This window comes from Arachis duranensis, chromosome 8 (assembly GCF_000817695.3).
Source record: "Arachis duranensis cultivar V14167 chromosome 8, aradu.V14167.gnm2.J7QH, whole genome shotgun sequence".
NCBI classification, from domain to species: domain Eukaryota; kingdom Viridiplantae; phylum Streptophyta; class Magnoliopsida; order Fabales; family Fabaceae; genus Arachis; species Arachis duranensis.
Genome location: NC_029779.3, coordinates 45,065,150 through 45,092,870, shown reverse-complemented (window position 1 = coordinate 45,092,870; position 27,721 = coordinate 45,065,150). Strand labels below are relative to the sequence as shown.

The 27,721-nt window shown below is 41.7% G+C and overlaps 2 protein-coding genes across 2 annotated transcripts in view; one reads left to right on the top strand and one right to left on the bottom strand.

The window, feature by feature from the left end:
• LOC107463290 (probable terpene synthase 2) overlaps positions 1–21,657 on the bottom strand; it is a 38,885-nt gene extending 17,228 nt beyond the window's left edge. The window contains exons 1-5 of the mRNA XM_016082067.3: positions 21,506–21,657; positions 21,128–21,410; positions 19,264–19,636; positions 18,544–18,762; positions 158–296 (exon numbers count right to left, since the gene is read on the bottom strand). Of these exons, the coding sequence (XP_015937553.2) occupies positions 158–296; positions 18,544–18,762; positions 19,264–19,636; positions 21,128–21,410; positions 21,506–21,640 (1,149 nt within the window). The 5' untranslated portion in view covers positions 21,641–21,657. The remainder of the gene's footprint in view (positions 1–157; positions 297–18,543; positions 18,763–19,263; positions 19,637–21,127; positions 21,411–21,505) is intronic.
• Positions 21,658–25,245: 3,588 nt separating this feature from the next.
• LOC107463129 (serine/threonine-protein phosphatase 7 long form homolog) lies at positions 25,246–27,243 on the top strand. The gene is made up of 3 exons (XM_052253426.1): positions 25,246–25,317; positions 25,842–26,578; positions 26,799–27,243. The coding sequence occupies exons 1-3, from the start codon at positions 25,246–25,248 to the stop codon at positions 27,241–27,243; spliced, it is 1,254 nt and encodes a 417-aa protein (XP_052109386.1).
• Positions 27,244–27,721: the final 478 nt, after the last annotated feature.

Genomic DNA, 27,721 nt, shown 5'->3' with positions numbered 1-27,721 from the left:
TGTTTTATTGTTTTTCTAGTTTTTCGCTCTATTTTTATGTTGAGTTTCTTTTGTTTTAAAAAAAATTTACAAATTGGATGCACTAGTTTTCGAATTCAATGGAATAAATTTAACAACAAAACAAGTAATATATTCTTAAAAGGTCAAAAAGGCTTACTGCTTTTATGGAATATTTAATGCAATATGTTGTTCCTTGCTTTTCGACTTCTTGTTGTGTTTCTTCATAAATCTGAAAGAGAGACTTATAAATTAATTTCATGTACTCTGGAAGAACATTCAAACAGCCAAGATCCCACCTGTAATATTTCACAATAGAATGGCTTAGAAAAGTTTGATGGTCCACCAACAATATCTACAAAATGACTACTTTTATGGAGATATTTTTTTTGTAAGAATAATATTGTAAACCGATAGAGCTGTTTTTATTTTTTAGGCTCGACCCGTTAAGTTTATGGGTTGAATGGGTTGGACCATTTAAACCCGTTTTATTTACGGGATATAATTTTTTAATTCGAACCGTTTATGATCAGTTCAGTAAGTTGAACGGGTCAGTCCATTTATCATTTTATTTTATTTTTTAAAAAATATTTTGACAAAAATATTACTTTTAAGATAAAAACCTTAAACAAACAATATCTTTTAGTTGATGGGTCAGATTTTCGGGTTGGATCGAAAGAAATGTCGGCTAAAAGTGTTACTTTTTTTTTTAAATGTAAAAAAAAAATTTAAACGGACCACCCGTTTAACCCGCAGACTAACCCGTTTAATCCGTCATTTTTTTGAGTTAATCAAGTTCAGCTCGTTTAACTCAAAATTTAAACAGATTTAATTTTAAAAGTAAAGTCCGCTCATTTAAATCGATAAACGAATTGATCCGATGGATTTAATCAATTTTAACGGTCCTATAAACTAATAATCATTATCATATGAAGATATTTTTTGTTAAAGTCTCCGCCTATGTACAAATATTGTGACCATTAATTTCAAATTAAACTTCAAATCTTAAAATTAATAAAGGCATGATTTTTTTTAATTTCCATTCAATTCCTTCCATTTCACTTTCTCTTCTAATAATATTTTAATTTTGTACCACCATCTTCTGCGGTATTACCTCTCTTAAGTTAAAGTGAGTTTTATAATATTTTTAGTATGATGTTTAAATTATCTAATTTATTTTTAAATAAAAAATAAAAAATATATAAATTTATTAAATATTATTTATTTTTTTAATAAGTTAAACACAATATTAAAAGACACGATAACATTCACTTCAAAATTTTGGTATGTGCGAAAAAAAATACAAAGTAAATAGATGTTTATATCTCAGCATGCGAAAGACATAAATAATATTAAATACTTCTATAACATAGCTTCGACAAAAATGAGGAATAACAGAATTGATGCGCTGGTAATTATAATAAAAGATTGATCAGAAATCAAGTTAGAATAAAAATTGCTATCAAAAAAATTTATAAGAACTTATATTGACAGGAAAGATATTCTGTGGTGGGATTCAGAGATGGATTGGTAAATCGAATTAATGAAGAAGAATTTATAGTTTTGGAGGTGATGCTATCAGTGGAAGAGTTTAGAGAGGCGGCGTGGGACTGTGAATCTTCTAAGATGCCAAACAGTGATGGATACAACATGAACTTTATTAAAAAGTGTTGGGACGAGATTGGCTCAGATTTTACGATAGCTGTGATGGATATTTTTTGGACTGCCAGATTACCTTCTAATGCCAATATCACATAGGTGACGTTGGCACCTAAGTTTGTCGGAGCTAAGGAGATCTAAAACTTTCGTCCAATAAGTATGGTTGGTTGCGTTTATAAGGTGATTTCGAAAGTTTTGATTAGACGAATGAGATCAGTGATGCTAGACCTAGTAGATGAGACTCAGAGTGCATTTGTTAAGGGTCGAAAGATACATGATAGAACACTTATTGCATGTGAAACAGTGTAGTGGCTTAAGGTGAAAAAGAAGGAAGCCCTAATTGTTAATCTTGATTTTCAAAAGGCTTATGATAGAGTCAAGTGGAGATTTGTAGACATTGTGTTACAAAAGATGGGTTTTGGTCTAAGATAGAGACAGTGGGTTAAAGAGTGTATTAGCTCAGCTTCTATATCTGTTTTAATAAATGACTTACCGTCTAAGCCCTTTTAAGATGGAAAAGAGTTTGAGATAAGGGGATCCACTATCTCTCTTTTTTTTGTTTGTTTTTGTTGTTGATGTGCTGCATAGAATGGTAGAAGAGACAGTTAAAAACGGGAGTATATCACCTCTTTCGGTTGGGAGGGATAATATAGAGTTGTCCCATATCTAGTTTGCAGATGACACTATATTATTCTATCCACCTGAAGAGGAGACCATAAAAACTTACAAGAGACTCCTATGGTGTTTTGAGTTGATGTCGGGGTTGAGCATTAATTTTGATAAGTCTAACTTGATCCCAATTAATTGTGATCAACAGTGGGTGCATAGTACGTGCAGCTTGCTGAGTTGCTGGGGTGCAAGGAGGCTAACCTTCCAGTTAAATATCTTGGAATCTCTTTAGGAGTTAACCCAAGGTTATTAAAAACTTGGAAGCCAATAGTAGACAAAGTAGAGGAAAAAAATTCAATTTGTGGAAAGCCAAAGTTCTTAATAAAGCTGGCAAGTTGATTCTTATCAAATTAGTGCTAAATAACTTGTCGGTGTACTGCTTGAATTTATATAAAATATCGAAGGCTATCGCAGAGAAATTAATTTCATTACAAAGAAGATTCTTATGGAGTAAAGAGGAAGGTAGGAATGGCATGGCGATGGTTAGGTGAGAAGTGGTGCAAAATCCAAAAAAACTAGGTGGTTTGGGAATGAGGAATGTAGTGGTCTGTAACACAATACTTCTGTTTAAGTAGTGGTGGCGTTTTTCTAAACAGGAGTATCCATTATGGAAGAAAATAGTATTCTCATGCAATAATATGAATCCATATGTGATGTTATCCAGTCAGACTTTACCTACTAGAGGAGGCTCATAGAAGGATATTTGTCAGTTACAGATTAAGGATCAACATGTGAAAGAGAAGATGGTTACTGGGTTGGCTATAGAGGTAGGTGATGGAAGGAGGATTCGATTTTGGGAGGATATTTGGCTACAGGGTGGTTCACTAAAAGATCATTTTCCAATACTTTTCTCAGTTTCAAATCAAAGAGGATCTGTTATAGGAGATTGTGAATTTTGGGATAGGTTAGAGTAGATATACAACTTTCAGTGGAGGCGAGAGTTATACCAGTGGGAGTTAGATTTAGTAAATCAGTAACATGATACCTTAAGACTTGTTAAGATATCAAACGACAGAGAAGATAAGGTCGTCTGGAAATTTGATAGAGAAAGGATATTTTTTACTAACTCATTTGTGCAGATATTGCAGGCAGAAACGTTTTCGAAAGATGTAACAAGTTATAGCTTCACCAAAATAATTTGGAGAAGTTTGGTTCCACTAAGATTAGAGTTGTTTGCCTGGTTTATCTTGATTGACAGAGTGAATATAAAGGAACGACTGAGTAGACTTAGAATTGTTACTAAGAGTAATAGTATCTATTTTCTATGTAACAAGGATGTTGAATATATTCACCATTTATTTTTTGGTTGTAAATTTACTTGGCAGGTGTAGTGCACATAGCTATCTAAATTTGGATGGTTGTGGTCCTTTGCAGGTATATTAAAGGATCATTTTTAAAAGTTGGATAAGAGTTCCTACCCAAAAAAAGGAACGTAAAAAGTGGTTGATGGATTCTTTGCGATCATTTAAAATGTGTGCGTTGAAAAGAATGCCAGGATATTTTGAAATAAGAAGACATGTGTAGAATAATTATCAACAGATTATTTTTGAACTACAAAAATTAGAACAATAATAATCTCTTTTATTGTTGATAATAATATCGAAAATAATAAAAGAATTACCTTTTATGTTTTACTCTTAATTATATATTTTATTGTTATTTTTCTATTTTACTTTAGTGCGTTTGAACTCTCTTATTTCAAAACAAAAACATTCCCTTCAAGTTAATCACTATCTTCATGACTTTTGCAGTATTACCCCATCAATCACAATCAACACCATAATTTTCATTAAAATTCAACCCAACCCCGTTGATTATGTATTAATATATTATTAGAATGCACAGTACAATGAGATTTTTTATTTAAGTAAATTAAATAAATATAATCATTACTAAAATAATTTTAAAAGTTATTATCGAAATCCATTAGTCTTTCTTATCTTATTTACATTGTAAATAAGATAATTTTATACGTATCTCATTTCAATGTAAATAAGACAAGACACATGAATGTAACACATGTATATCTCGTTTACACTGTAAATAAAATACGTACAAGCTAAGGCTGGATGACAGCTATAAATATATATCATTAACAGCATTTGACTAGGACCCAATTTGAACTTCTCAAGTACTTTCTCCTCTCTTTTACCCCCTTTCTGATCATACTATCGATAAATACGACAATAGCGCGCACAGCTGATAACGATGGAGACATCAACAAGGTGAACGAGACTTCTCATTACGCCGGAGCAGCCGACTTTGCGGTTAGTTCAGTTGTGTTGAATTTTATGCAATCCTATATAGCTATATGTGTGTATGTAGTCATGGTTAGGATAGTCACCAAGAACTAGAATATAGTTTGTATCGTTAGAAATAGGTCACTGATAGAAATTTGGAACTCTGATATATTTTATTTCACTTGTGTTAGGTTGTCACTACATAATTATTAGTTTAGAACTCTAGATTATTTTTTATAATTTTATCAAATTTATAATTAAATTTTTATATTTTTTTTAATATTTTTTATACTAAAAAGATCTAATTACAAAACTAAAAATAGTGGAAGAATTTAATAAAAAAAATATAGAAACGTATTTAAATTTTTTTAGTGATATTATAAGGACCATTAAACTTCAAATAACCAATAATAGTTTTAAAATTATTTATTGATAATAGTGAATATATATTTTTTATTCAGAGGTCTCGCCTTCTACTGCCCCAACGAGTGAGTCATACCCTTCTCCCACTTGACACCATCGTCCCGTATCTGAGAGAGGCTGGATTTGGTGACACAATGCCTCTTAGCAATTTTACATTCGACAATTTCCTAATTACAACATTCGTAGAGTGATGGCGTCCGGAGACCCACATGTTTCATCTCCTGTGGGGTGAGGCCACTATCACCCTGCAGGATGTGGCATACCACCTAGGGCTACGTGCACATGGGGACCCTGTTGGGGTGCTTTCGTGACTTCGGTAGGTGGACCACACGGAGACGTGACAGTTGATGGAGCGGCTGCTGGGTGTCAGGCCTCCGGTGGCTTCATAGCAGGCGGCGTAGAGGAAGGAGTCGTTCACACTGAAGCTCGTCTGACTTTGGGACCGTGTCTGCCAGATGCCCCCGACGGACGACCCAGAGACCCTCCGACAATACGCTAGTTGCTACATCATGTTACTGACCTGAGGCTATCTGATGACGGACAAGTCGAATAACTTGGTCCACCTGCATTGGCTTTCACTTCTTGAGGACTTTGGGCAGTGTCGGTCGTTGTCTTGGGGCTTGGCCATGCTGGTCTGGACGTACTAATAACTGTGCTCGACGGCACACCGAGGCGTCACTGACATCGCTGGCTGCACTCTGCTGTTGATGTTCTGGATATACTAGAGATTTCCTCAGTGGTGTCCACCGGAGCGAGCGATCTACATGTATCCTATGGTTGCGAGGTAACAACTGAATATGTCTTTATTTAGTAATCAATTTGTAACTTCTTATGACCTTCTGCATAATGAACTGCTTTTATTCTTTTGATTGGTGTCAGGTTGGTTGGACTGCAGCAGCAGAGCAGAGATCAGCATGAGGCTAGGGTCCTGCAATGGAGAGTAACAATCGACAGGTTACGATTCGATGAGGTTAGTACCACGTTTGACACCACCACATTTTCATTTTAGTACTTTATGTTGCATTTGTTTTTCGTGCTAATTATTAGTTATATCACGTTTCTCTCCATTTGTATGGAAGCTGTACGACGACCCTACTCTGCAGGCTCTGTGCCCTCCTTGGTTCGTCGAGGAAGAAGAGTGGGGGACATAGATGTCAATCGTCCCGCTTGTCTGCTTCAATGTTGTGCAGTTTTACTAGGTTGACCGGGTGAAGCGGCAGTTCAATGGAGAGCAGCAAGTGCTTCGCACTCCAGTCAACTTTGACAGGGATCGCTGATGTCTTATTTATCTTTGTTTTTTTAAGTCTATAATTAAATTATTACAATCAACAGATGTGCCCTAGTCAACCCTATCAGACTAGTTACTTGTATTTGTTTTTTCTGACAGGTTTTTGACATCCACTGGCCGGGGTGAGGATGTGTGGTGGCCTGACAGACATCATGATTGGTACAACGACTGGCGTAGCCATTTTGATCCCGGCTACAGAATCTCCATTTAGCACACATTTGACACCAGGCCGGCCTAGGAGTATTCTGATTGGTGACGTGGGGCTTGCCGTGTTAGGCACCTGTCAGGCGAGGAGGTTTTTGAGGATCCGAGAAAAGGCTTACCAAGTTACCCGCGAACGTACAGTCCACTGCCAGCCAGCCGAGGGACGATCTCCACCTTCCTCGAGGCATGCCAAATCGGCATAGGTGTGCGAGGAAGGTTAGGATGGATACCCGGTGACCTGCTCGGAGGGACAAGGGTGCTAGAGATAACAGACCAGGCAAGTGGTTAAAAGGGAGAGGGTTAGGCCTCGTCGGGCACGGCTGGATGTAGAGTCCGACAAGGAGGTGGAGTACGACCAACGTGAGGACCATGGAGACCTCCCATCGAGAGGGAGGATATATCTCCTCCTCCACCTCCTCCTGCTCCACCAGCCCATGCACTGCGTCCTCCATTCGGTTCAGGAGGGTCGCAGCATCAAGCCAACTGAGGCATATCACCGCCCGACTGGCATGATGCAGGGCCATCTAGCAGCCATCAGGAGGAGCAGATGGTTGATGACATATTCCTCGATGACGCCTTCCAACTTCACACTGCTGACTCGGCCTCGATGCAACGCCTAGCAGAGTCATTCCGGACTGGGAGGGAGCAGGGTGTCAGACAGTATCAGCATCCATCTTCTCCCGCGTATACCTCCGCGTGGATGCCATAGATATCTCCTGCATCTGGAGCGTCATACGGGGCGTGTACCACTCGTACCTAGTGTTGCTTGGACTGTAAGTGGCATTTATAAGGTATCTCTTGTCCTCGACTGACTTAAAACGAGTCATGAAGTTAGCAGCCATGTGTCGGATACAGTAAGCGTGGAACGCTCTAGGAGGATGCCAACTACTCTCATCGGCACTGAGTGTAGCCTTGATTGCCTGCGATCTGTCGGAGATAACCAGTAGACCTTTTTGTGGGGTGACATAGAGTCTCAGATTAGTAAGGAAGAATGACCATGACTCGGTACTCTCGAACTCCACAATGACAAAAATAATAGGTAGGATATTGTTGTTGCCGTCTTGTGCTACCTCAATAAGCAACACCCCGTCATGTCTGCCATACAGATGTGTGCCTTTGACAGAAACAAACGGCTTGCAATGGTTGAACATGCAACAATCGTGGACTAGAAGGTGCCCATCATAGTACGATATGGCCTGTAGCTCACAAATAGTCCCCGGGAAACAACACTGCAGCGCCTGAATTAGTTTTGGCACCTTGTTGTATGACTCCTCCCAATTCCCGTAGATTTAAGCAATTGCCTTCTGGTTTGCCATCCAAACCGTTCTGTAGGAGGGTTTAAAGTGATAGCTCTGTCGGACCGCACCTTGTAGGATAGGGATGCTGACGGAGGGGTTGGACTGTATCAACGGCAAGATGACCTTGCAGATGAAACTCTTATCCAACTGTCAATGGTCTTGGGACATGGTAGGTACTAAACAAATGTGCGCTCCACCAACCCTACGGACCTCCCTGACGAAATAAGAGAGTCATGTTTAGGCGTCATGATTCAAAACTACTTAATATATGGCAACCATAAATGAGTAAGTACGCCTCAATTAAACTTGAACTCACCAGTATCCGAGGTTCTGTCGAAGGGGAACACGGAGACTCCAGGATAGCCATTTGCAGCTTGACAGCATTGCACATGGTACTTTAATCGGTCCAATTCGATCACTTGGAACTCAGCACTCCTGAGAATATTGTAGTTCTTCACACCTTGCATCACTACTGCATCTCGGCATTTGAATCTGTGGCCGACCCGAAACTCTACCCCACTGTTTAAGTTGTAATCCTCCTCTTCCATGTTGGAAAACAATGTTCTCTCATGCATGGCGTCCAGATCCAATGTATTATAGTGACTTGGTACATCTGATAGCGCCGGAATTGGGTTGGGGCAAGGCAGAACATAGCGCACAGCTGTCTCGGTGGGCATCTTTGGTACAAACTCCTCGTCATCACTCCCTTCAGAAGAATCATTATCGATACTATCGGCAACGTACTCTTCGTTAGAGTCTTCCTCACCTACCTCCATGTCCTCCATTAGAATGGCGACATGAATGAGTAGTGGTGCTAGAGGTTGATCGTCCTGTACATAGGTCGAGTGTACAGAACGACCACCATAACATCTCCATCATCGGTAGAAAGCTCCATCACTTGTTTCGCCATAATTCTCCCATGGATGCCGAACATGAGTCGCACATGCTCGTCGCCTAGAAGCCAAAATAGTTGAAACCGGAAAACTCCATTACCCAAGGGTGCCAGCAACCTATACCCCACCCTTCCGACCTCCTTCGTTTCTGTGCCACCAAGGTTGCTCAATAGCAAACTCTTCAACTCAGACAACGAACTCACACGCTACGTGCGCAACAGAATCAGATTCTCACACTCAAATATCACCCTATTGTCGCCATTTCTCATACGACAATTGGGATAAACACACATAACTATCTATACGCTATTACTGGCCATTGTTGCCTTCTTTTTGTGGGAAAAACGAGACAGGAGAATATATGAAATGAATATGGAGAATGCCAAAAATTATACATACTTTTATAGCTGCTGAGTGTAAACGAGATATACTGATGTCACGTCTACGTATCTTATTCTCGTTTACACTGTAAACGAGATACGTACTGTAAACGAGATAAAAAATTTTTGACGGATTTCAGTAATAACTTTTAAAATTATTGAATTCAGTAATTATTATTTTTATTTAATTTATTTAAATAAAAAATTCCAGTATAATTCCAGCAGAAAGAATTATTTATTTATTTATGTGTCCCATTCTCCTCACTTTGTCTTTTTTTTCCCTCTTATGAATGTTAATACTAGTAAAAAATAAAATGTCAAAAAAGTTACATGATATTAATTCATAAATAGTTGTTCGTTCGTCGGGTTCCGAACGGATCGGGTGGACGGAAGATGTCAAGATGGGTAGGTGAGGATGTCTGAGCCTAGGTCGCACTGGTTGTGAGTTTACCGAGCTAGCGAGCACTTGTGCTGGAGAATGGACGTGGGGGGGGTGCTACCTGCAAAGACACTCCGACGCTTGAGTCAGTAATGTGCAGGCGAGTAGATAATAGGGCTGGAATATGTGACGTACCTCGGGGGAAGAGCCATTCTTCCCCTTATATACATGTCAGTGGTGGGCCCCGTGTGAGGTTAGGCCCATGATCCCAAGGGCGCTGCCCTGCAGCCGTGTGGGGGTCGTACAGGACGCGTGTCCGGGTCGGTTGGAATGCGGGCGTCCGGGTCGGGTAGAGCTTGGGTCGGGTTGACCCGTGTGGACCTTGGGCTGGGCCGTAACAGTGCCCCCACGCGCCAATGGTGGTCGTGGGAGCTACCAATGGCGTGTAGTTTCACATGTCGTCTGGTCGGCCGCTCGTGGGGAGGATGCGCTCCCAACGCGCGTGCCCCTTGGTTTGCGTAGGCAACCGTTTCGTCGCTCCGTTTCTCGTGCCGAGCATTGAATGCTCATAATGGGGTGGAAAAACCCCGTCTGAAAAGACTATTCTGCCCCCAGGTGTTTTCGCGCTTTGGGGGGGGGCAGTTTTTAAACAGTCGGTTTTGTGCTTCTTTCTCTTTTCACACTTTCCATTTCTCTTCTTCTTCTTCCCTGTTGCAATATTTCAGAGCATTGTTGTGGTACCTTCGTTCATCTATCCTGCACTTTCCCAGACTTGCAACTCCATCTCCTTTCCATCAATTTAGGTAATTATCAAATCAATCTCCCTTTATGCATTATTTCTGTATGCTTGTTATTTGGTTGTTTTTGATGTTACTGTGTAGCTTTTTAGTCACGAGTAGACGTGTTAGGGGGGAAAAGTACCATTCCAGGGTAGGCTTTCTCTCGCTTTTTTAGCCATTTAGTCTTGTTTGGCCTTAGTCGGGAAGTCGTGAGGGTGGTGTGTGTGTTTGGCTTGAGCAACCGATCTCTTAGACTAACTGGATGGTACCCCCATGTAGGTATGGCTCGCACGGTCTCCCGGGCATCCGTTAACCCCGCGGCGTATGACCAATATGCTTGGGTTGTCTCTGATATAAGGGAGTCACCCAATCAAATGGGCGAAGAGGAGCTCACCGAGTTCCGACAAGTCGGGTATCTGTGTGGCGGGACCGACGAGGAGGCCAATTACGACGTTTTCGTCCCGGCTCCTCACGAGCGTTTGTATGAAATCAACTTCCGACCCAGCCAGGTCGCCGACTGGATTTGGTTCTACAAGGCCATGTTCACTCAAGTCGGAGTTCGCATTCCGTTTTCAGCCTTTCAAATGGCGCTTTTAAACCGAATCTCTGTGTCACCGTCGCAGTTGCATCCGAACAGTTGGGCTTCGATCCGCTGTTTTGAGATGGTTTGTGAGTATCTCGATCTGCCGGTGTCCGTAGATGTCTTCCTCTTTTTCTTCACCCTCACAAACCCTTCCAAGGAGGGGAAACATAGGAAAGGGTTCATGTCCTTCCGGGCTGCTCAGGGTCGGAAGATTTTCGGCTTGTTCGAAGATTCTTACCATGGGTTTAAGGACAAGTATTTTAAGGTCCGCCCGGCCAAAGGTCGTCACCCCTTTTGGTTATCTCTGGAGGGGGTTCGGCTCATCCCGACTTATTGGAGCTTCGGGGCAGGAGCCAATAGTTTTATTAAGGTAGTTTATAAAAACATGTCGGCAGTAGATCAGCAAATTGCCGAGGTGCTAAACGCAGTTTTTGGGAAGAACCCGGTAAATCCCCATCTCCTTATGGGTGACCGGGAGTCCGGCCGTAACTATATTTGTGAGAAGCTTTTTACTTTTCCCTTTGTCTTTTTCCTTCTTGTTGATATTATGTGACGACTAACCGACCTTCCTTGTTTTCCTGCAGTGGATATGTCTGCTTCGGTGACGGGTCTTCCCGACTTGTTCCAAACTTTTCTTGGTGGTGGCGACGATGAGGAGAGTGACGAGCAACCGGCCACCGAGGGACCCGATGCTCCGGAGGCTAAAGACGTTCCCGAGCAGAAGGCTGCGACCGACGGGATTGGTACCTCGACTCAAGGTGCCGCGGTCGAGAGCGGTAAGGTCGTCCATGCCTCCCCTGTCCACGAGGTGGTAGGAACTGATGGTTCTGTTCTTGGCCCGGACGTTGAGGTGGAAGAGGTCCCCAACCCAAGAAAAAGAAAGAAAACTTCCACGGCGTCGTCTAGCTCTGAGGGAGCCCTTACTATTATGGAGAGGAACTTTGATGCAGGCGACTTCATAGATTCCCAGCTGATCCCCGGTACCGAGGAGTACTTCCATGAGTCTTCCCTTGCCGCGCAGGCGAGGTGGATGTATCGTACCCTTTTGCGTGGTGCCGTGATAGCCCGGAAGGCCGAGTTTGAGCTAACCGGGATGGAGTCCCTCCGCCGAAGGTTGGAGACTGCTGGGAAAGCAAATAACGAACTAAAAAGTGAAGTTGAAACTCTCCGGGAGCAATTGACTCAATCTTCAGAAAAACTGGATGCTGCCGAGAAGAAAGCCACCGCTGCCGAGCAGAAAGCTACCACCGCCGAACAGAAGGCAACAGCTGCTGAGAAGAAACAGAAAGAGTCGGTCGCGACGGTTGAACGTTTGGCGGAGCGTGAAATGGCTTTGGAGAAGCAGGTCGGTGCGGCGCAAAAGCGTGTGGCCGAGATTGAAAAAGAGAAACAGGCTGCGGAGGCCGAGCTGGCGACGTGGAAGGCGAAGTATAAAGATGTCGTTAAGCAGGGCAAGGCTGCGATCTTGGGCACTGAGGAAGCCCTCAAAGCTCAAATTAAAATTGTTGCTCCTGAGTTCGACACGTCGGCAATCGGGGTCCGCAAGGTTATTCTTGATGGCAAGGTCGTCGACGTCCCTAAGAAGTGAATTTGTGTTTACAGCTTTTTGTGCAGCCGCTTTGTTATGACTTGTAAACTATTTTAGTTTTAGCCGTTTTTGGCTTGCGAACAATTTAACGCTTTTGGTGTTTAGCCGTTTTATGTTGGCTTTTTATCAACGACCGTTTTATCGTTTGCTCGTGTTGCCGTTTCTTTTAACCGTTTTTTGGTTTATCGTCTTCGCTTATATTAATGGCTCATGGCCTTTTGCGTTGTCGTTATGATTGTGATTGACGGGTTCCCGGGGTGATCAGTCCCAGGGACGTACGCCGTCGTTGGACGCGGTGGTTTATCTGGAAAATTAAGTGACAAAATAGGAGAGAAAATTTGCACAAGTATATGTTATTCGGTAACTGTGTAAAGGACAGATAAGTCGCTATGAGAAGTTTCAAAAGATAAATTTGCGAGATGACCACTTAGCTGGCCTGGTCGGTTAGTCGGGCCTTCTCCTAGGAGTAGAATCTTCTTAGGTTGTCCGCATTCCATGTTCTCGGGACCTCCTTGCCATCGAGCCTTTCTAACTTAAAGGCTCCTTTTCCCATCACCTTCTTTACTCTGTAAGGGCCTTCCCAGTTTGCCGCTAGCTTGCCTTCTCCGGGGGTCGGCAGGCCGATATCGTTCCGTCTCAGAACGAGGTCGTCAGGCTCAAAGTCCCTCTTGAGCACTTTGGTGTTATAGCGCAGAGCTATTCTTTGTTTTAGCGCTGTTTCCGTCAAATGGGCCATTTCCCGGGCTTCATCTATCAGGTCCTTTTCTACAGTTTCCTCTACTCCTTTCAAAAGCAATCGCGGGCTCGGTTCACCGATCTCCACGGGTATTACTGCATCCACCCCGTATGTTAGTCGGAAAGGGGTTTCCTTGGTGGAGGATTGCTCGGTTGTTCGATAAGACCAGAGGACCGATGCCAGCTCGTCGGCCCAAGCACCCTTTTTGTTGTCCAATGAGAAATTCCGTGAACTTCTTGTAGCAAATTGTGTGCCGTTGTCCGAGATGACGGCTTCTGGTATCCCGAACCGTGTTATCACCTGCCTCCACATGAATTTTCTACAATTGGCTGAGGATATGCTAGCCAATGGTTCGGCTTCTATCCATTTGGTATAGTAATCAATTGCCACTATGAGATATTTGACCTGCCCAGGGCCGACAGGGAAGGGCCCTAAGAGGTCGATTCCCCACTGAGCGAACGGCCGGGAAGTCGTCAGCAAGCTCAACTCGTTTGCCGGTGCCTTGGCAAAGTTGGCGTTCTGTTGGCACTTTATGCATTTTTTGACAAACTCTTTGGAATCTGCCATCATCGACGGCCAGTAGTACCCAGCTCGGATCAACTTCCTTGCTAGGGCTTTTCCTCCGATGTGGTGCCCACAGCAGCCCTCGTGGACTTCCTTGAGGACGTAGTCCGTTTGGTCGGGGTGTAGGCACTTCAGTAGGGGTTGGCTGAGCCCCTTTCTGAACAGCTGTCCTTGGATGACAGCGTATTTGGCCGCTTCTCTCCTTAATTTCAACGCATCCTTTTCGTCACCAGGGACTTGGCCGTGTTCTAGGTAGTTGGTGATGGGGTCTAGCCATGAAGAACTTAGGGTTGTTATGTGTAGTGTAATTGCAGGTTCCCTTGTCATGCCTTGGATGAGAGACCGGTTTCCCTCCCCTGGCTTCGTGCTGGCTAATTTTGATAGAAGGTCTGCTCGTGTGTTCCTTTCCCTGGGTACATGCTGGACCGTGACCTCGTCGAACTTTTGGCTCAAGCTTTTGACCTTTTCCAAGTACTTCTGCAACAAGGGGTCCTTGGCTTGGTAGCTGCCGTTTACTTAGGAAGTGACGACTTGGGAATCGCTGCATACTTCCAGCCTTTTTGCGCCGACCTCTGTTGCTAGGGTCAAGCCTCCAATGAGGGCTTCATATTCTACTTGATTGTTCGAGATGGGAAACTCGAATCTGACCGACTGTTCGTATACGACCCCGTTTGGACTTTCTAGGATGATCCCGGCTCCTCCGTAGGTCTGGTTGGAGGCTCCGTCCACATGGAGCTTCCACCGTGTGCCTATGTCTTCGCCTGGACCTCCTGTTACTTCAACCAAAAAATCCGCCATGGCCTGCGCCTTGATGGCTTGCCGGGGCTCGTATCGTATGTCATATTGAGAGAGTTCGATGGACCAAGTCATCATTCTTCCCGCCAGGTCGGGTTTTTGGAGAACTTGCCGAATCCCTTGGTCTGTCCTGACGACCACTTGGTGACTCTGGAAGTACTGCTTCAACCTTCTCGAGGAAGTTAGGAGCGCTAGGGCTAGCTTTTCCAACTTGCTATATCTTAATTCTGCTCCTTGCAGAGCCCTGCTTATGAAGTAGACTGGCTGTTGGGTTTTCCCGTCCTCCCGTACTAGCACTGCGGCCAGGGCTTCGCTTGTTATGGCGAGATACAGGTATAGTGGTTCCCCGTCCCTCGGCTTCCCGAGAACGGGGGGTGCCGCCAGGATTTCCTTGAAGTGTCGAAAGGCTTCTTCGCACGCTGGTGTCCATTCGAACGCCATCCCTTTCTTCATGAGGTTAAAAAACGGCAGGGCCTTTGCCGCCGAGGCTCCGAGAAACCGAGAAAGTGATGTCAACCTTCCTGCCAACCTCTGGACATCCTTGATACATCCCGGGCTCTTCATCTGAAGTATTGCCTGGCACTTCTCCGGGTTAGCTTCTACCCCTCTTTGAGTTATCATGAATCCCAGGAACTTGCCGGCTTCCATGGCGAAGGCGCACTTGAGGGGGTTCAGCCTCATGCCATGTTGACGGAGGGACGCAAATACGCTTGCCAGGTCGTTTAGGAGGTCGTCAGGTCGTGTTGTCTTTGCCAGGATGTCGTCCACGTAAACTTCGACCGTTTTCCCTATGAGGTTGTGGAATATCCTGTTCATCAGCCTTTGATACGTTGCCCCTGCATTTTTCAAGCCAAATGGCATTACCTTATAGCAGAATGTTCCTCCTGGCGTTATGAACGCCGTTTTGTCCTCGTCTGGTCGGTGCATCGGTATCTGATTGTAACCAGAGTAGGCATCCATGAAACTCAAATACCGGTACCCCGCCGCAGCGTCGACGAGTGCATCTATGTTGGGGAGGGAGAACCAATCTTTGGGGCATGCTTTGTTAAGGTCAGAGTAGTCCACGCACATTCTCCACCTGCCATTGTGTTTTTTCACCAATACCACATTTGACAGCCACGTCGAGTAGTCCACTTCCCGTATGAAGCCTGCTTCTAGGAGGCCGGCCGTTTGCTTGGCTACCTCCTCTGCTCTTTCTGCCGACATCTTTCTCCTTCGTTGAGCCACTGGGCGTGCTTCCGGCTTGACGGCTAGGTGATGTGAGATGATTTGTGGATCTATGCCCGGCATGTCAGCTGGCGTCCATGCGAACAGGTCTCTGTTCGCCCTTATCATTTCAATTAAAGGCTCCTTCAGGTCATGTGGGAGGTTCTTGTTAACGAATGTGAACTTTTCCCCTTCGTCCCCGATGCTAAATTTCTCCAGGTCCCCTTCTGGTTCCGGCCTCGGCTTGTCCTCTACTCTGGCATCAAGGTCGGCTCGAAATGCGCCAGATGCTTCCTTGGACTTCTTTCTGAGGGAAAGGCTGGCGTTGTCACAAGCGACCGCCGTCTCGAGGTCTCCTCTTATGGTCCCTATGGATCCATCATCGGTGACAAACTTCATAACTAACAACCTGGTGTTGATTATGGCTTCAAAATCGTTGATTGTTTTTCTTCCCAAGATGATGTTGTAGGCTGTGGAGTCTCGAAGGATTACGAATTCGGCCATCGCCGATCTTCGGCCTTGCATTTGTCCTACCGAGATCGGTAGGGAAATAACTCCGTCTGGTTTGATGAAGTGGTCGCCTAACCCGATGACCCCGTGTTGGTGGGTCGTCAAGTCGGCATCCTTTAGCCCCAGTGCGTCGAACACGTTGCGAAACATGATGTTTGAATCAGCTCCTGTGTCGACAAGGATCCGTTTGACGAGGTCGGTTCCCACTCTGGCCGTTATGACCATGGGAGGGTTTTCCGGGGCATCGCCGAACCATTGGTCTTCTGGGCCGAAAGAAATGGATGGGGGTTTTTTGGTGCTGTGCACTGGTGTGGATGAGATCGCCAGAACCTTGGCGTCTTTCTTGTGTGCCGACCGGGACTTTGGTGCAGTGTTTTTTGCCGTTACCACGTTTATCACAGTGAGGCCGTGGTCTCTGTCTTCGGGCTCCTGTCGCCGTTTGGTCGAGCGTGTCTTGCCTTCCTCATCCTGATCGCGATAACGCCTTCTCGGCTCCCTGATGAGATGGGAGAACGCTGCTAGCTTTCCTTCCCTTATCGCCTGTTCTAATGCATCCTTTAGGTCGAAGCAGTCCTGTGTTTGGTGGCCATATCCCTTATGGTAGTCACAATAAAGGTTCTTGTTTCCACCTGTGCGGTCCTTGAGTGGTCGGGGCTTCGGAAGAATTCCCTTCTCAGCTATTTGTTGATAGACTTCTACAATGGGGAGGGTGAGTGGAGTGTAGTTAGTGAACTTCCCGACTCGAGGGAACGGCCTAGGAGCTTTGTTCGATGCCTCCTCCCTAACCTTTTCTTTTGCTCTCTCCCCGTCGCCACCGGACTGCCGAGTCTGACCGTAACCGGACTGCCGCTTATTGGCTGCCACGACTCGGCTGACTTCCTCGTCGTTTATGTACTCTTTGGCCACCGTTTGGATTTCATGCATCGTCCAAACCGGCTTCGTGGTAAGGTGTTTCCGGAAGTTCTCGTTGAGGAGGCCGTTCGTCAGGCAGAGACTGGCCACCGAGTCGGTCAAGCCGTCGATTTCCAAGCATTCGTCGTTGAACCGATCTAAGTACCTCCTGGTCGGCTCTCCTTGTCTCTGGGTTACCCCGAGGAGGTTGATAGGATGCTTGGCCTTTGCTATTCGCGTTGTAAATTGAGCCAGAAACGCGCGGCTGATGTCTGAGAAGCTATAGATGGAACCTTGAGGGAGGCCATTAAACCATCTGATCGCTGGTCCTGCTAAGGTTACCGGGAAGGCGCGGCACCTTACCTCGTCGCCTACTCCCTCCAGGTTCATCCTAGCCTCGAAGGCCGTGAGATGTTCTAGAGGGTCTTGGGTTCCGTCATACCTCATGTCCGTTGGTTTGTCGAAGTGTTTCGGCAACCGGACCTCGAGGATAGATCGGTGGAACGGCGTGACACCCATTATCACAGGTTGTCGTGTTCTCTCGGATTTCCCTTCTCCGTCCTCACGTCCTCTTGCCGTTCGTCGAGATTGTCTGCCACGAGAGTAGATGACTGTGTCATTTCGTCTTCTCGGAATGGGTGACTCCTCTTGCGTGCCCTCTGCTTCCGTCCGGGATGCAGATATGCGCCGTGAGCGGCTTCGGTGAGAGCTCTCTTCTTCCTCGCCCCCGGGGGACGGGGTGTAGCTTGGATCGGTAGACCATCCATCCCTCTCCCGGTCGGCTAGCTGTCGTTCTAGGTTCTGCACTCTGTGGCGTAGCTCCTGCATTATTATGGCGCTATCGCCGCCCGTTCCTCCGAATGGTCGGGTTGTCGTGTGTCGTCGGGGGGATCTCCGGCCTCCCCTTTGCGAGGCGACGGAGGCTGCCCCTTCTGCTCCGGCTGCTCGAGCTCGGTCGCCGGGACCTGGCGCGACTTCCATTCAGGCAAAGAAAGTCCCCACAGACGGCGCCAATGTTCGTTCGTCGGGTTCCGAACGGATCGGGTGGACGGAAGATGTCAAGATGGGTAGGTGAGGATGTCTGAGCCTAGGTCGCACTGGTTGTGAGTTTACCGAGCTAGCGAGCACTTGTGCTGGAGAATGGACGTGGGGGGGGTGCTACCTGCAAAGACACTCCGATGCTTGAGTCAGTAATGTGCAGGCGAGTAGATAATAGGGCTGGAATATGTGACGTACCTCGGGGGAAGAGCCATTCTTCCCCTTATATACATGTCAGTGGTGGGCCCCGTGTGAGGTTAGGCCCATGATCCCAAGGGCGCTGCCCTGCAGCCGTGTGGGGGTCGTACAGGACGCGTGTCCGGGTCGGTTGGAATGCGGGCGTCCGGGTCGGGTAGAGCTTGGGTCGGGTTGACCCGTGTGAACCTTGGGCTGGGCCGTAACAATAGTTTATTTCTTACTAACCTTTCAATTGCTTCAGTGAAAAGTTTTAGTTCATCTATAGTTCCATACGCATCGTATGTATCATCAATAATTGACACAAGAGCGATCAGTTTTGTCAGTATTTTTCTAGCTTGAGAATATTGGGGCTCAAAATAAACCGCCATACTCCAGTTACAACATTCCACAATTCTATCTCGAGCATATGGAAAATTTGCAGCAACATCAAGCTCCCTCCACCACCTAAAATTAAAGGACAAAAATAAACACAAGAACATGAACATTCTTGGAAAACAATATAGCAAAGTTATAATTATGGTGTGGTTAGTTAAATAAATAAGTTTACTTTCAGCAACATTAAGAAGACAACAACTCAAAATTATCTTATTTAATCCAACATCTATAATTTTATACATGTAACATCTATAATTACACAATTATTATATCTATTATTACTTGATTATTTCATTGATAATTAAAGAATAAAAAAATATAAAATGAGATCACTTCAAACTTATTTTCTATTGTCTCCTAAACATTTTTATAAAATATATAAGCAATTAACTTATACTATAAACAATTAACAAAAATAAAATAAACTAACACTCATATATATCTAAACTAAACATTTTGATTTTTGAACTTTTGTAGAACAGTATAAAACATTTAACCAAGATGACTATTTTGATGGGAGAACTTATTTAACCCAGTAGGATGGTTTTGTTATTAAATTAAAGAGCTTACTTGGTAATGTTGCCAACTTCTTTTCGATGCAAGTTTTGTAGGAAATTAAAATCTAATTTTGCAAGAGTGAGTAGTGTGTGATTATGGGTTGGATCTTCTTCATATATTGAAATAAAACGCCGTGCCTCCAATCTTGGCAAACCTCGGTGTAAAGATTGCCTTAAACTATAGTTGACTTGTGCTGCAAGAGAAGGCTTCAATTGGGTGGCAATGGATTTAAGTTGAGTGGAAGTGAATACATAAGCTTCATCTAATATTTCTTCTCCATGAATTCTAAGATGAGATGCTTCATACAATTCTAGCAATCCCTCCACATCCTTCACAAGTTGTTCACTAAAGTTTCCATTCTCATCCTTGTATTTGTTGAACACATCTAGATATTGTTTTTAATTCTACTTTCCTTTATAGCCTTTACATTCTAATACAAAGTCAAAGTGCATTCACCTGCACCAAAAAAAAAAAAAAAAAAAACTCAACCCGACCCCTGACAATTACCTCGAAAGGACAACGAGGCTCCTGTGCCAAAAAAATAAATTTTTTTGGCACAGGGGCTAATCAATCCCAAAAAAAATTATCAGGAATCGGATTGAGTGTTTTTTTTTTTTAGGAACCTCGTTGTCTTTTCGAGATAATTGTCAGGAGCCGGATGAGGTATTCACTCAAAAAAAATCTAGAAAGTCAACATTAATTTAGCCGACTAATTTAAAAATCAACTAATAATCCGAAGGAAATGAACATTAAGAAAAAACATATAAAACTAAAAATAACAAAAAACATCTAAAATTTTAAATAAAAAAATTAAAAATGAAAGAAAATAAAATAAATTTAACTTATAGCATTTTGGATTTAGAATATAATATTTAAAAATTAGGGTTTAAAATTTAAGATTTAAAATTTAGAACTAAAATTAATAATCATCGGAGTGATGGTAGTTGGTAAAATTGTAATTTTGGTAGAAAGAAGAAATAATGAGTAAAAAAAATAGGGGTGTACATGAATCGAATCGAATATGATTGAAAATTTAATTCGATCCGCATAATTTTCATCGGATATGATATCCGCATTTTTTAGTGTCGGATCTGATCCGATTTGCAAATGTGCGGATCGGGTCGGGTCGGGTATCCGATATACCTGCATAATTGAGCCTTTTCTTTTTAATTATATTTCTATGTAAAAAATTTAATAAAAATATTTCTTTCATACTTTTAAACTTATTTATTCCTAAAATATTTTTAATTAAACTTTTTTTAAATAACAAAAATAAAATAATATAATATATGAATAATAATTACTAACTAAAATATACAAACAAGTAAATATAATATCAAACATATATATATTTATTTTTAATTATTATTGTGCGGATCTGCAGATTCGCGGATCAAATATGCAAATGTAGAGCAGATATCCGCGATGCGATCCGTAAAGGATGCGGATCAGATCGTATCCATAATTTTTGGATCAGATGCAAATATTTACTGTAGATTTGTGGATACGATCTATCCATGAATACCCCTGTAAAGAGGATGAAAAACTAATTTAAACAAATATGAGTGGGTGGATTTATTTTCTTGTGGTCCAATAATTATTTAATTTATTAGTTGAAGATGACTTTTTTCATTGGTTCCTTTGACCTTATTTATAATGAAAGAAAGCTAATGTTTTAATATTGCTAAGCATAAATAACCAAAAAAGAAAAAAAGAAGAAGAAAGGACAGAGACAAAATCAAAAAGCAAAAACTTTAATAATGACTAAAATGAAAATAACCTAATATTATGTATTATATTATATAAAAATTAAACTAAGATTATTTTAAGCCAAAATATAAAAATAACCTAAAAAGAATAGGAATAAGGTGTATACTTGGTGAAACGTGATATCCTTGTTGCCTTAATAACCTAAAAAGCAAAGCAAGTAAGCGAAGGTTATCATCAACAATTATTATTTCTTCATTTTTGGTATAATTGTTGTGAATTTGTTGCAGCACTTCATCAATCTCGCTTTCAAAGTGATATCGAATGCCCAAATGACATATTAAATCAATCAAGTCAACTATTTCTTCAATGGGTTTTGAGGCATCAATAAGCATTTTGACAACTTGTTTCTTCAGTTTTTGAATTTGTGCCTTCGTTTCATCATCAAATTCCTGCATTATATCCATATATATAAAAGATATATCAGTTGATTATTATTGCATTTGCATGCATGTATAAGCAACAATATAGAGAGAGAGATATATACCATGGATTGTGAAGCATATTGAAGGAAATAATCCTTCCAAATACTAGGATGATAATTTGCAGTGTTTCGATCAATCATGTTGAATTTTGCATCCGGGTTGAAGCAATCAAGTATTGAAGTGTTAGTACTACACATCCTTTATTTCCTGATCAATATTGGATTCTGTATTATAATTTCTATCATGCCTACTCATCATATATATTCGAAAAATCTGTGGTACAGAGAGGAAAACGGATATATACTCGCCGACTTTTTAAAAAAAAAAATTAAATAAAATATATATAATAATTATTATTATAAATATTTTAAAAAGTTATAATTAATATTAAATTCTCAGAATTTTAAATATTAAAATATTAAAAATAATTAGTATTTGTTTTAATCAATTTGAGTTTGTCGAGTGATCATCTCACTCTTGTGTTTAAACAGCTGTTAACTATTAAGAGTTAGAATCTCATTTTGTGTGTGTAGTAATTTATTGGCTAGTAATAAACTCTTAATAAATAGAATATCCATTTAGTGTTTTTATATTTTATTTTATGATAAATTAAAATAAATTATAAAAAATTAATTTATTTTTTTCATATAAAAAATTTAGAAAAAAAACATAACGATAAAGAAGGGATGGGGCAAATACATTATTAATGATAATGACAATGGGTGATTAATAAAATGTCATACATATATATGCATAGCATTGTCAAGTTCTATATGGCACATAGCTAGAAATAGAATATGCTTCTAACATGTCTTCATTTCAATATTTCATGGGTGAAACCAAGAAGAAAAAACCCATGTTTTCATATAAAAATTTAAGAAAAGAATATAACGATAAAAAAGGGACGGGGGCAATACATGATTAATGATAATTACAATCGGTGATTAATAAAAAGTCATACATATATATGCATGGCATTTTGGCAAGTTCTATATGGCACAGCTAGAATATGCTTCTAACATGTTTTCATTTCAATATTTCATGCATGAAACCAAGAAGAAAAAACCCATGTTTTCGTTTCAATGTATAAGTGTGAAACAAAAACGATAAGATATATAGTAGTATTTCATTTTCTCCTCCCCACATGATGTTGGCTCAACTTTTTTGAACATATATTGTTTTATGGGCAATTATAGCGTATAAATGTATACATACAGGCATATAGATATTTTTTTTTAAGTTAGATATGAAGGTGACATGTGAATCTATGCTGGTAGTTGGGGAACAGTTTAATCATCTTTTTTAGCAGCTTGTCAGAGCTGGTTTATTAAAATATGGTTTATCAGCTTCCACAATAAAGCTAAGCTGGTGGAATATTATTAAAATATTGTGAGCGAGCTTATCATGAATGGGCTGGACCGTTATTTTATTATTAAAATATTGTGACTGAGTTTCATGACTTAAATGTTAAATCAAAACGCTGTTAGACATCACTTATTTTTGGATCATAATAAGTGATGCTATCAATTATGTTATATTATAATTTTTTATCATAATAATATAAATTTTAAATTTATTAGAGTCAGAATATGAAGCGTATATTAAATTGTAACATTTAAATTAATGTAAAATATTGAAAAAAGATTTATTAAGTTGTTTGAACCAACAAAATAAATTAATCACAACAGCAATACAATTATTTTAAGAGACTTGTGTAAAAAATTAATATTAATATGCATTTATGATAGACAAATTTCAAATGAGTTCAGCACTTTTCAACTTCGAAGCAGAAAAATTATGGCTTTGAACTAAAAAATTATGGTCCATGAATAAAGCGGATTTAAATAAATTGACTTGTTTAATTCACTCAATTAATCCGTTCACTTAATTTAAAATTTTGAATAATAAAATTTTTAATTTAAAATTTTGAATGATACACCCCAACTATGTTAATCGATAATTTTTAACATTTTTTAATATACTAAGAAATAGGATTTGAGTCTCAATGTGAGGTTCAAACTCTTTTAGAGCAATTTTCGACCTCTTTTTTAGAATTGTGAGGTGTCGCAGTCCGAATTTATCATAAGAAGGTGGGAGTGGTTCCTACAAATAACTCTGATGCTTAAATTAGCAAAGGTTTAAACAGGTTCGAAATATATTTGAGAATGTAAGAGTATTTATAACTGTAGATGTAGAGTCAATAACTACTTTTTAAGTAGTCCCACATTTGATAATGGGTTGGTTACTTTTTTTAGTAGAAAATTTGTTAAAATCTCCTTTCTAGATGAATATGAAAGATAATAGGAGTTAGTTACTTATTTAGATAAGTAGGGTCACATTTATGCCGTTATAGCCGACCTCCATGAGCTTAAGTCGGATAGGTGTCGTTCTGTATGATGTATGTAGATTGAGTTTTATTTATTTTGGATCCGACTAAATTATAGATCAATGCATGAACAATAAATTTATTATATGGTCTAAAGACACATGTAAACTAAATCTACAATATAAACATATAATTTTTTAATTATTTTTTTTACTAGTCCATATAGGCCCGTAAAGTAGGGGTGTTCGCAGTGCGGTTTGGATCGGTAAAAACTCATCTGATCCGAATACTAATTTTGTTTGCAGTGCGGTTTGGATTGGATGACTTTTTAAAAAAATTCGATTAGATCGGATCCAATTTCAAGCGATTTGGATTGGATTGGAATTGTGATTTTATAAATTAAAAGAATTAAATATATATAACAAGTCTTAACATCAAATTTAAATAATCAACAATAACATAACAAGTCTCAACAATATTTTTAAAAGCCAACATATTTTGAACATAAAATATTTATTAAATAATAATAATACTGAATAATATAAAAATGTATAACAAATTGAACATGTTATAAGTATAATTGTAAATATAATAATAAAATAATAATATTATAGTATATTGTGTGGTTTGGATTGGATTGGATCGGTCATGAAAAATAGATCCAAAATCCGATCCGATCCAGCAGTTTGTAAAAAATAGAATCCAATTAAATCCGAATTAGTGCGATTTTAATCGGTTTTCGATTTGAATTAGATTGGATAAGTGATTTAATTTGGATCAGTTTGGATTTGAACACCCCTACGTAAAGACTTGAACACATAATTTCATACTCTTTTATTAAATTTAATCTTTTATAATTCTAAATTAAATTTCAAGCGAAGTACAAAATAGATAAAGTAATTTAACATCATTTATTTTGTAAGAAGCAATTATATGTTTATTAAAATAAACTTAATCGTTAAATTTTTTATAATACGTTTTAACTATGTTCATTGTTATGTTTTAAGGGTAAAAAACCATAATAAGCCAAGACAAAAAGTGTGAAACGTAAATACGCCAAACCGAAAATTGTTTCAGCAATAAGCCAAACATTATCTTTATGTAATTCGAACCAAGGTGGTTCGAACTACAAACCTTAGTAAATCGAACCAGAGTGGTTCAAATTAGGGGAGAGAAAGTTTGAACGTAATTCGAACCAAGGTGGTTCGAACTCATCATGCACGTAATTCGAACTGGTCTAGCTCGAATTATTCATTCGAAACCAAACCATGTAATTTGAACCAACCTGGTTCGAATTACACTTGGCGTGCTCCTTCATAATTCGAACCAAGGTGGTTCGAATTAGGGGTGATTCGGCTATATAAGGAGTTCAAATCACCCTCATTCGAACTGTTATTCCTCCCCCCTACCCCACAAAATCTCAGAGAAAACGACCCAGATTCTCTCCGAGGAAGACTTGAACGGAATACTCTGCTCATGGGGGACGATCCGACACGGTTATATCGCTTGGACGGAGTCGCTCATATAGCCGGGGTCATCAACGAGGAGGTTAGTACGGAACTATTTTTGATTCTAGCGGTATTTGTGCCTTAGTGGTTTTGCATGTGGGTTAGATGGTGGTTTATGTTAGTGGTTTATGTTAGTGGTTTAAGTTAGTGGTTTCTGTTTGTGGTTTAGGGTAGTGGTTTATGTTAGTGGTTTATGTTAGTGGTTTAAGTTAGTGGTTTCTGTTGGTGGTTTATGTTGGTGGTTTATGTTGGTGGTTTATGTTAGTGGTTTAAGTTAGCGGTTTAAGTTAGTGGTTTATGCTAGTGGTTTAGGTTTGTGGTTTATGTTAGTGGTTTATGTTAGTGGTTTAAGTTAGTGGTTTCTGTTGGTGGTTTATGTTGGTGGTTTATGTTGGTGGTTTATGTTAGCGGTTTTTGCGAGTGGTTTATGCAAGCGGTTTATGTTAGTGGTTTAGGGTATGTGGTTTTATTTAGCAGAATGGTTTGTTGATGATTTATCGTGCTGCTTACGGTTGTGGTTGGTTTTTATGCTGGTTCTAACTATGCGGTTCATTTTGTGCACAGCCCCAGCGATGCATTAGGAGCATGCGGCGGCAGCAGGGCATGCGACTTGATGACAGATACGTTCCGTACTTGCAGATGGCAGGTCTATACCATCTTACAAGGCTGAACGACCGATGGTTCCGGCTAGACGAAGCCCTTGTCAGTGCATTCGTGGAGCGATGGCGTCCCGAGACGCACACCTTCCATATGCCGTTCGGAGAGTGCACGATCACACTCCAGGACGTGGCATACCAGCTGGGTTTGCTAGTGGACGGCCGTTACGTGAGCGGGTGCTTGTCAGAGTTTCATATATACATCGAGGGTGGCCGTCCATCCTGGGTCTGGTTCCAGGAGTTGCTCGGAGTTATACCTCCTCCCAGTCAGGTTCAGAAGTACGCAGTGAACTGCAGCTGGTTTCAGGAGACTTTCGGTGAGTGCCCTGAGGATGCAGATGATGACACTGTGCGCCGATATGCCCGTGCGTATATCATGATGTTGTTGGGCACGCTACTATTTGCGGACAAGTCAGGGAACCGGATTCACATCAGATGGCTTCCGTACGTAGCGAGGCTGGAGGAGCTGGGTACCTACAGCTGGGGTTCTGCCGCACTGGCTTGGTTGTACCAGTGCATGTGCCGAGTGGCGAACAGACATGTCGTCAAGTTAGCGGGCCCGCTTCAGCTACTTCAGTCTTGGATCTTTTGGCACTTTCCTCGGTTTAGGCCTGCAGGATATGAGGAGTTGATATACATAACTGCGTATTCATTAATATTCTATTGCATAATCTGAACACATATTTCAGTAGATGTAACACATGTGTATGGTGCAGATAGTCAGGTTACAACCCTTCCGGGAGCGAGAAGGGTCCTAGAGTGCAGATGTGGAGGCTCAGGATAGACCGGTTACAGGACAGGGAGGTGAGTATGCTAGTTAACAAGTGTCCTTTTATAATCAAGCTTTTCTAGTTGTGTCCTACAGTTGCCCTGACAAGGGTGAGTTCCTTTTGCAGTTTATATGGATGCCGTACAGTAGCCCCGACGTACTTCAGGTTGTGCATCCAGAGGTTTTGGAGCCTCGGCATATGGCGTTGTGGCGCTCTGTGACCGCGCTGATCTACTTTGCTGTCATAGAGTGGCATCAGATAGATCGTGTTCTTCCGCAGTTTGGAGGGGTACAGCCCCCTCCGCATCCCGCCCTGAACATTGACTTTCTGATGTCCAAGGACGGGAGAGGCGGCGATCGATGGTTCCCGTCTACTTTGCAGAAGTGGCATCTCCTTTGGGACTCTCGTCAGGACTGTGTGCTGAGGTTCGACGTTGTTGCCGACCCCGGACCGTCGCATGCGTTCCTTGATTGGTGGAGTCAGCATGGGAAGAGGTTCTTGTCTCCGGAGACGCAGTTGGGGATCCTAGAGCAGTTCTGATTCCAGTTGAGGCCTCACAGCGGGGTCCGGGGCGAGTTCCTGACATGGATCGTCCTGAGGACGTGCCGGACAGGCGTAGGGTTGAGAGGAGGATGGTTGTGGGGACACAGCGGAGCCAGCGTGAGTGGAGGTGGCCTGATCATGCTGTCATCGTCAATCATATCCGGCTCGACGTCATCCTCCTCTTCATCACCCAAAAAACCGTCTCCAACGCCAACAGGCGCAACTCCCACTAAAGCGTTCGGCAAATTTTCCCTTTCCACTACCTCGTCGCCTTCGGTGCCATTGAGGTCAACAGCAAAAGACGGGGAGGCGACAGGTTGGACCACTGGTTCGTACACAGAGACGGAGGAGGAAGCAACGGCAGGCCGGGAACTAGAACCTGCTGGATTCGCTATAGTGTTTGTATTCCGGTTCGAACCGCCGGAGCTGGATACCACATCAACCAGCCGTGCCAACAACTCTGGTGTCCTCACCT

Excerpts from the sequence above, each read along its gene's own strand:
- LOC107463129 (XM_052253426.1), top strand. The coding sequence starts at position 25,246 with ATGGGGGACGATCCGACACGGTTATATCGCTTGGACGGAGTCGCTCAT. Across the intron at positions 25,318-25,841 it reads CCGGGGTCATCAACGAGGAG|CCCCAGCGATGCATTAGGAG; the intron begins GTTAGTACGGAA and ends TTTTGTGCACAG. Across the intron at positions 26,579-26,798 it reads GAGTTGATATACATAACTGC|TTGCCCTGACAAGGGTGAGT; the intron begins GTATTCATTAAT and ends TGTGTCCTACAG.